The sequence below is a fragment of the Camellia sinensis genome, chromosome 1 (genome assembly GCF_055761805.1).
Source record: "Camellia sinensis isolate YWXY chromosome 1, ASM5576180v1, whole genome shotgun sequence".
Classification (NCBI taxonomy): Eukaryota; Viridiplantae; Streptophyta; class Magnoliopsida; order Ericales; family Theaceae; genus Camellia; species Camellia sinensis.
Window position 1 is genome coordinate 251,564,671 of NC_138961.1, and position 9,397 is coordinate 251,574,067.

General features: G+C 33.8%; 1 protein-coding gene, 2 long non-coding RNA genes and 1 pseudogene across 3 annotated transcripts; 3 read left to right on the forward strand and 1 right to left on the reverse strand.

The window, feature by feature from the left end:
* Nucleotides 1–592: 592 nt before the first annotated feature.
* Nucleotides 593–1,929, forward strand: LOC114266991 (uncharacterized). Its single transcript, XR_014329930.1, has 3 exons — nucleotides 593–961; nucleotides 1,116–1,202; nucleotides 1,289–1,929. It is a non-coding gene; the product is annotated as an uncharacterized LOC114266991 (long non-coding RNA).
* Nucleotides 1,930–2,008: 79 nt separating this feature from the next.
* Nucleotides 2,009–2,296, forward strand: LOC145788978 (protein DEHYDRATION-INDUCED 19 pseudogene; annotated as a pseudogene).
* A 448-nt stretch (nucleotides 2,297–2,744) lies between these two features.
* On the forward strand, nucleotides 2,745–4,626 carry LOC114314167 (uncharacterized). Its single transcript, XR_014329933.1, has 3 exons — nucleotides 2,745–3,087; nucleotides 3,178–3,267; nucleotides 4,537–4,626. It is a non-coding gene; the product is annotated as an uncharacterized LOC114314167 (long non-coding RNA).
* A 2,567-nt stretch (nucleotides 4,627–7,193) lies between these two features.
* LOC114266992 (arabinogalactan O-methyltransferase 2) lies at nucleotides 7,194–8,417 on the reverse strand. Its single transcript, XM_028207979.2, has one exon. It carries the CDS (start codon nucleotides 8,236–8,238, stop codon nucleotides 7,387–7,389), a length of 852 nt encoding a protein of 283 aa, XP_028063780.1. The 5' UTR covers nucleotides 8,239–8,417; the 3' UTR covers nucleotides 7,194–7,386.
* Nucleotides 8,418–9,397: the final 980 nt, after the last annotated feature.

Below are 9,397 nucleotides of genomic sequence, written 5' to 3' on the forward strand. Positions count from 1 at the left end.
TTTGTAAACTAAACTATAGAAAGTTAATTTTTCAAACAATTATTATGAAAAATATTATCCTAAAGTTTAGAGGCTCATATCTAGCAACCGACGAATTATAAGGTGTTACTGTATACAATTCATATATTGGAACAAATTAACTATTTTATAATTAAATTGGTTTCATAATTTAGGGGCAGTGAAAAGTTTGTTAAAAATATATATATATATATATATATAAAAGGCTTGAAAGACTAGAAATCTTAAGCGAAACAAAGATAGATTGATTATCTAATCAAATGTTTTCATTCATTGAAAAAAATTCACTACGTAAGTTTTTTAGTATTAAAATCAAGCAATTGAAAAATATTGTTGATATACTTTATTTGGTTATGTAAGAATAAAATCATACGTTAAGGTTTCTTTTTGAGAGTAAGCATAATATTATTCTTTTAGAATGTTAAAATATATATTTTTAAATAGAGATTTATTAAATTTAAAATACTCACTACAGGAAATTACGGATTTAACGGCGTTTATTTAACGGCGTTTAAGTAAACGTTACTTTTTCTAACCATTAACGGAGTTTTTTAAACGTCACATTTGTTATAAATTAAAACGGTACCGTTTTGTGAGTGGAAGACGTTTGAAAAGCGCCTTCAAATTCGGCTCTCTTCACACCCACTTCTGTCTCTCCAAACCTTTATTTTGAAAACCCTATTTTGAGCACCGCCGTCTAGACGATTGAATCCTGTCTCACTCACTCTCTTGCTCTCTCTTTCTCGTAGAGAATCGAATCTGTTTCTCCAAATCTCTCTCTCAGAGGATCGATTGTTCTTCAGTCTCTTACTTAGTGATTCTTCTTCGATTCTTCTTCAGTTCGGTGATTCATCTCAGGATTGCGATTTCGAAGTTCAATTTTGAGCACAGCTCCGTGATTTATCTCCATGGATTTGGAACTCTTCGTCTTCTTCGATCAGAGGTTAGTTGTTCTGTTTGTGATTTATCTTTGTTTTGGATCAATGTTTTGCTTAGTGAATACTTTTGTTTAGGCCTCTATATAGGTCTTAATCCCTTAGGGCTCTCGATTCTTCTTCACTCTTTTACTCAGTGATTCTTCTTCGATTCTTCTACAGGTCAGTGATTCATCTCGGGATTGTGATTTCGAGTTCGATTTTGAGCACAGCTCCATGATTTATCTCCTTCGTCTTCTTCGATCAGAGGTTAGTTTTTTTGTTTGTGATTTATCTCTGTTTTGGATCAGTGTTTTGAAAAATGCTGAATTAGTGTTTTGAAAATTTAGTCTCAGTTCATACTCCTTGAACACGCTGATGGTGAAACCTGCTACCATCTCTTATTAGTGGTATGTGTTATCTTCCCACATCTTTGAACGGCAACAATTCTCAACTTAACCTGGCTCTTCCCTTCTGGCTTCCCGAGTTTACTTTTATCCTTTTGATGCTTGCAATCATATCATCTTCTAAAAAAACTGGTAAGCACAGGCATGTGAATGAAAATGTTTGAGGCACTTGGTCTCTTGAAAGCCCCAAAGAAAACTTCATATATTTTGTAGACAAATTTAAATAGTCCTGCTTTTCTTCCTAATGTGTGAAAGTGAAATATTGATTGAGATGGTCCATGCTGTATATTGTTCATCAATCCCTCTGAAAAAAATAAAAATGAAACTAGATAGAAGTGAACATCTTGATTGTTCTTGGAGGTTTATTTTATTTATAATTCTTACCCCTAGGAGTTGATGATAGTGTTTTTCAATCAATATCTGGTCACAAGAAACTCACACTGCTTTCACTGTTTTCTTGCAGGTTTGTCCCATATGCTCCATAAAAGTTGTGAGTGACATGTTAAGTCATATCACTCTGCAACATGGACATTTATTCAAGATATCCTTTGAAATGTTTTATTGTGTATTTATTGTCTCCTTAGCATTAAACAACATTCATAATTGCTGTATGGTTAACCTTAGAACCATGTTCGGTACCAATTGAGGTTTTCTTTAACTGAACATTACATGCAGAGACGTCGCAGATTACGTAGAGTTGCAATTCCCAACAGTCAGGCACTCTCTCTCTCGGGAAGGGATCTTCGTGAGGCACATCTGCAGGTTCTTTTAGGAGGCAGTGGATATCGATCGAGCAATGCAAATTCATCTAATGCAGTTATTGATCCATTCCTTTCCTCTCTTATTTTGAATTTCCCTTCATCTGAATCAGAAGACATTTCGAAATCCGTGTTATCCAGTGCTGATGACAGTTCCATTAAGAGTGTGACATCATCGCATATATGGAAAGCAAGGTAGTGGATTATATCATTTTCTATGATAAGAGAGAACCTTCAATTTTTAAGCACTCTATCTGCTCATCGTTTGTTTAATATCCATTATTTTAGGGTTCTAATTTCCATTTTTGTTTTTAAAAAAAATCAATAATAGAAACAAAAATATGTTTGGTAATTTTTTTCATTGACAAAAAATGGAACAATTTTCAAATTTTTGTCAGAAAATGATTGAAAAAAACAAGTTTTCATTCCCTCCCCCTTGCCCTCCGGCAACCCCTGCTGCCTATTCTCCCCTTCCCCTCTAGAAAACACTTTCTGGGCACTCCCCCACAATCACCAAACAAGTTCTTTTTTTTTTTTTGGAAAACATATGTACCAAACATGCTATTTGTTATTGCCTTTCGCAAAAATAAACGATAACATATTTTTTGTTTTAAGTGAACAAAAAAAATGAAACTGGTAGATTGTGAATCTTGGGCACGGTATTTGTTTCAGTCCCTTGCATTGTTGAATGCTGATATATATCTTATCCCCATTGCCCAGAAACTGTGCCGATTAGAACTGTGAATAGGCAGTGTTCTTCTGGTCTTTAGGCAGTTGCTGATGTAGCTGCAGCTATTAAAGCTGGATTTTATGATATTGGTAAGGGTCATCTATTATTGGGGAATGGCTTGGATGTCAGCAATCTTGATGCCTCATCTGTTCTTTATTTATTTCTTTAAAAATGTATGCATCTTCTATATAGGTATTCGTGCTAGGTTGGAATCCATGACAGCAAACCCAATGGCATGGGAAGGATCAGTCAATCCAAAAGTATGCTCTTTTATATTTCTTTCAATGTGTTTATTGTGGACTTGGATGAATTTTCTTGGGGAGGTAATTTCCTTGACATGATTTCCATAGGTGCTGGTCAGATCTTCCTATATTTACATCAGGTCAAGACAATGGCACAACACCAACATTGCCTACTCCCAACGGGTGTTACTTCCATAGGTGCTTATAAGATCTTTTTATATTTTATATTTAATTAGACTTTTATATGAAAATCTAATATCTAATAATCTAAATAGAATTAAAAAATAAAATATTGATAAAAACATTTATAAGTTTAAACGTGTACTGATTTTTTATTATTGTATACTTTAATGCTATTATTATTATTATTGTTATTATTTTTCAAAAAGAATACACAATACATTATATTCGAAGTGTACACTATAGGAGAGAGGGGTTTAGGCGACGTTTTTTTAACGATGCATTTTTAAACGTCACGCTTTTTATTTCTCACTACCTAGCCCTTTGACCTAATAATTATTTGTTATATATGTAATGGAATTAGTCAGGGCAAAGCTTCTAGTAAAAATATATATATATATATATATATATATATATATATATATATATATATATATATATATGTATGGGCATTTGTATAACGTGCATACAGAAACCCAAGGGAGCAAGGACACACTACTATACTTGGGGATCCCAAATCCTATTATCATTTGATTTTGGGTTCAATTTAATGAATGGTTTTGGATGGAATTTACCTCTGTTAGTTTAATAAATGGTTTTGGATGGAATTTATCTCTGTTAGTGTTGAGAAGGAACTAAAAGGACAGAGTAACATATTAGGGCTTGTTTGGCAGTATTTACTTATTTTTATTTCTCATTTCAAGATGTTCTTTTGGGCTGATTTTTATTTATTTTCCTTCGAGTAATACTTTACAAACAGAAATGAGAAGGATATGGTTGATTTTGCTCCTAGCAGTCCAAAATGATAATCAAAAGTGCTTATTTTCATTGTTTTGAGAGAAGATTCGACAAAAATTTACCATTTTTAACATTTCCTTTGAGATCACTTTCATTTCATTTTAGCAAATCTGCAGATAACCACACATTTTTCTAATTTTTCTTTTTATTTTTTTCTTTTTCCTGTGTCAAATTTGCTACCAACAGCTAATGAGTAAAGCTTAAGTTTGTTTTGTTTATTAGTCACTTGGTATCTATGACCAGTGAAGATTACAGATTCTGATTTGTGAAGTCACAATTATTATAACCTTATTACTATCTAATAGAAGCATGTTAAAATATTTTTTTTCTAACTTTTTCTGCAATTTCAAAGCCTCAGAAATGACTGATTTATTTAAATTGTTCAGAAATGATGAGTTGTAATGTAGATCTTATGTTTTATAACTGTAACACTTCTACCATTATTGATTTATGCACTTTACCTAATTTGGCTTCCATATTTTGATGCAGGCATCCAGACCAGTGAAGATTACAGATTCTATGCTATATCAACTGGGTTCAGTGAATTTAGTAACAAGGACAAGACATTAAATTAAATCATGGGGTTTGTCTTAATGTTTTTCTTGTTATTTTTTGGCGAATGTTAAAACATAATTTGTGGATATGTTATTTTGTAGTTAATGGTAATTGTATATTAAATTGAATGGGAAAGTGAATTAATGTTGTATTTGCTACTTGACATGTTTTCATATAATTGGTTTATCTTTTGACAAATGTTCATTTGAATAGGAACGGGAATTCTTGATTCATATTAGTACTATTTTTCAATTTTATTACAAGTATTTTTTGGTTCAACCACATAGAATTACCATAATTTTAAAAAAATAAATTAAAAAAATAAAGATATAATGGCGTTTTTGAAAATGCCATTATACAGTCAACGGTTATATTTTTTAAATCCAAAAAAAAGCAATGACGACATTTTAAAACGTCGCTAAAAATTGTCATGAGTTCAGTTTAACGTTATGTATTACATTTAGCGGCGTTTTAACCATTTAACGACGTTTTTAAAGCGCCCCAATGTTATAGCGACGGCCGCATCTTCGATGTTCGGTATTAAGCGCCACAAAAAAAATTAACGACGTTTTTAACACCTATAGCGGCGTTTAAAAAACGCCGCTAAAAGGTGAATTTTCTGCAGTGACTTAAAAAGCATGTTCTAAGATTCCTAAATCACATATTTTCTAAAACTTAGTATCCAACGGAAGTTCTTGAAAAAGTAAACAAGAGTGAATGAGTTTTAAATTGTGTAACAATTGACTAATAATAAGTTGTCACATCGTTTAGATTGTAAGAGTTCTTACCTAATGAATTAAAGAAAAATCTTCTCCATTTTTTATATATAGCATTTTTCTATATTTAACAAGGTTTTGAAAAGTGGTTGCGGTCGCCGTAACGGTGGCGGTAATACGGTTGTGGTTGCGGGGTGTAAAGGTCGTAGCGTAACGGTTGCGGTAACCGGAACCGTGAATTTTTTTTATTTTTAACACAATTTAAAAAAAACTTACCGATACGTATATTTTTTTTCCCATAATCATATTTATTAAGTTTAAAATAAATATTGATCAATTTTTGTAAATTTTTAAGTATGATCCAATATATTTTATATTTTTAAATTACTATAAACTGAGTTTTTTACATTTTATTTTAATAATTAATGATTTTATATTATACAAAAAATCTATCACTAACTATTATATATAAAATAAACAATGACAAAAATAAGAGAATAAATAAGAGCCTAAATATATATATATATATACATATTTTAACCAAGCCAAATAGATAATGGCCACATTTATTATTATTATTATTATTATTATTATTATTATTATTATTATTATTATCAAACAATATATAGATACATACACACAAACAAAATGGTTGAGTGATAGTAGTTGAATAGAATAGCATAGGTCTTACAGTTTTAACAAATCAATAACATGTTCTTCATCTTCCCTCTTCTCTCTCTATCTCTTGCTCATCTATCTTCTCTCTTTATCTTCCCTCTTCTCTCTATTCCTCTTCCACCATTTTTCAGCTTTTTTTTGTGTGTTTTTTCGAAAGAAACAGTTCGAAACCGTTACATAACGGTGCGTAACAGGCCATTACGACTATTACGGCAACGTTACAACCGCTACGACAGCCGCTACAGCCGACACACCTGTGAATCTCAATCACACTGCAAAAGCAGCCGTAACGGGTGGCAGTAACTACCAAAACCGTTACGTAACGGCGTTACGTAACGGTTATAACCGCTTTTTAAAACCGTCTTTCTGGTGCCAAGACGATGTTAGGCTCTTCCGTAATTTTCTTTCTTTGATTTATATCTTCAATTGTAGAATAATAATTTAAAGAATTTGAAAATAAAAGAACAAATTAATTATAAAAACAAACGAGACTAAACGTGGAGATGGCCGAGTTGGTCTAAGGCGCCAGATTAAGGTTCTGGTCCGAAATCCCACTCGTCACATAATTATTATTTATCTTTAACTCATTTTCTTTCAACTTCACGTATTTCTTCTTCAACATTTCATCTTATATATATTCACCCATTTCCACCTTCCTCTGAGGAGCCATCTGATCTGATCTTCACCCATTTCTTTCTTACCCATTTTCTTCATCTTTGCCCATTTCTCTATCTACCTTCCCTGAGGAGACATCTATCAGTTTACCCGTTTGTATATGTTGACATCTAACCTTCATCTTCCTCCATTTCTACCTTCTTCTAAGGAGACATCTGATCCTTAATTACCCATTTCAACTTTCTAGACAGACTCATGGTTGCTTGGGATTGAATAATGCTAAATACATTAAAAAAAAAAAAAAAGAGTAAACAAAAGGTGTATTATGTCATTAAAATTCATTTTGGATTTAGTGTGATTTCTGACTTAAATAAATATCGATCACACAATACACTACCTGTGTATTTTCTATATTTTATTGTTGCAAATTGCATAACATATATAAGCATTATCTTCTTGAATGTGTACCGCTAAGTCTACATGATAATTCTGTTGTTTATAGCATACATTTATCAAACTGATCTACGAGCTTAATCAAACCATGAACCAAGCTCATTTGTATATAATAAAAAAACTCGCAAAATCAACAATCATTTCACTTCATTGTAAGAACACATACATCAAAAAGCTACTATTGGATTATAAATTCAAGTGGAATTAAAAAAAGGAGGAAAAAAATGGAACATTAATCAATGATCTCCTAAATCAAATAGCAATAATAAAAACACTCAAAAAATAATCAATAGCATAATAAACATATTCAGTCCGGCTCATCTTAGCAGAAACTGTGGCCTCCACCGCTCACTTTAGAAGCAGGAGGTATCTCAAAATGCCACAGCCTCCCCACAGACTCCACCCTATTTTTCTCACACAAGAACTCATGCGCAAACGCCTTCTCAACCCTCCTATTCACGTCGTGAAGGAAAACATGTGTCACCCCTGGGCGCATTCTAGCCCTAGCCATCACTGCCGCCGAGAATATCACCGCCATCCTCCCCGGGGCCTGCTTGAAGTAACCCCTCGGCCCATCAATCATGATCACATCCCACTCCTTCTCATAAAACTCGTCCGGAAAATTGCTGAGTGCTAACTTGCACGGGGTGTTACCGCGGAGGAACACGTTAGGGGGTAGGCATCTCGGGTCGGACCGGTACGAGGAGAGGAGGTGATCGGCGTCGGAGAGCTGGGTCTCGTAATGGACGGGGTGGACATGTAAGCTTGGAGCGTTTTTTAAAACACGTTGGACCCACCGAATATCTTCCTCAATAAATAGGGTGGTGCCACGTGGATTTAAAGAGGACCACATGAGAGAGTCGTGTCCGAGTCCGAAGACGAGGAAGTTGCAAGGAGAGAGAGTCTTGAGGACATCGAGGGTGATTTGGATCTCGGAACGGGATTGTTGTGGGACGACGGGTGAGGTGGCGTAGTGGAGGATGGAGAGGAGTTGGATGGGGGTGGTGGTGTCGGTGGTGGAGGCGAGAGAGCCCGCGAATGTGCAGAGGATGGAGTTGGTGGTGGTGGCGGATGAGCGGGTTAAGATGGTGATCATCAGAGTGCCGCTTACTACCACGGCAATCATGAAGGTGATGAAGAATGGCTTCCCAATAACCACATTTCGATTCTTCATCTCTCTTTTCTCTTTCTCTTTCTCTTTCTCTTTTTCTTCAACTAGAGAATGTCAAAATTGCTCTTTTTTTTTGGAAGAGATTGAAGAAAGAATGAGTTTATATTTGTTGGAGGAGTGCCATCAGGCTCAGTGTCATACTGAGTAGGTGGCAAAAAGGCATTCGTAACTCAATAAAAAATTTCCACCTGGCTAGACCAAGCTTCATCTTGCTATACTAATTAATTTTGAGAATTGTGTTCGATTCTATAATTGTTTGTTTATATGCGAGGTGATACAGCAAAAAACTTTTCTACTAAAATAATGGCAACCAAAATTTGTTAATAATTAAGAAGTAAACATAATTTATTTAATGTATTTTATAATTACTCATTTATTAAGAATATTACACAAAATATGTTATGTCAAAACCATCTAATTATTGTGTGTGATGAGAAGTTGCTCTGGGCATGGACATTTGCCCCAAACGGATCAAAAGTAAATAATCATTTTGGGTAGAATACATTTGTAATGTTGAAAGAACCTCTTTCAGGTCGTCTTCATTCATGAAGATGCAAGTTGATGCTTGGTCGTCGCATTTTTAATGATGGTGCCATGCGATGGTCCAACAGAAAGGTGATACAATGTGACATCAATCAATGAAAATTTTAAAATTTCCTTGGATCATATATTTAAATAAAAAATTTTGAAACAAAAAACAAAAGGTGAGAATTTTTTATTTTATTTTATTTTATTTTTTCTTTTAAATCTCTACTTAAATTTACAATCTAAAATATAACAAATGGAGGTTAATTAGATGGGAGGATTCAGCTTTTGAGATTTTCTCATCTTATTAAATTCAATACATCTTCCTTCTATAAAAATTTAGGGTGTGTATCATATTCACATTTAGTTACTGTGTGGGTGATTTTCCGATTACACTGCCTAACTTAGTAGTTGGTTGGAGAGAATTGGCAGAATAGCTGACACCAAGCTGATTTGTAACAGAAAGAGAAGATTCTGGCGGTAGTTCGTCCACCCGGGGGCACTCCGACGATCAAGTCAGTATATCTCTCAAAGATAATCAATAGTACTAAACTCACTGTCCAAAATATAAATTGCGTACCTTAAACCCATGGGGGTGCCTCTCTTTTATACTTAACTCAATCCTTGTCCCACTAGA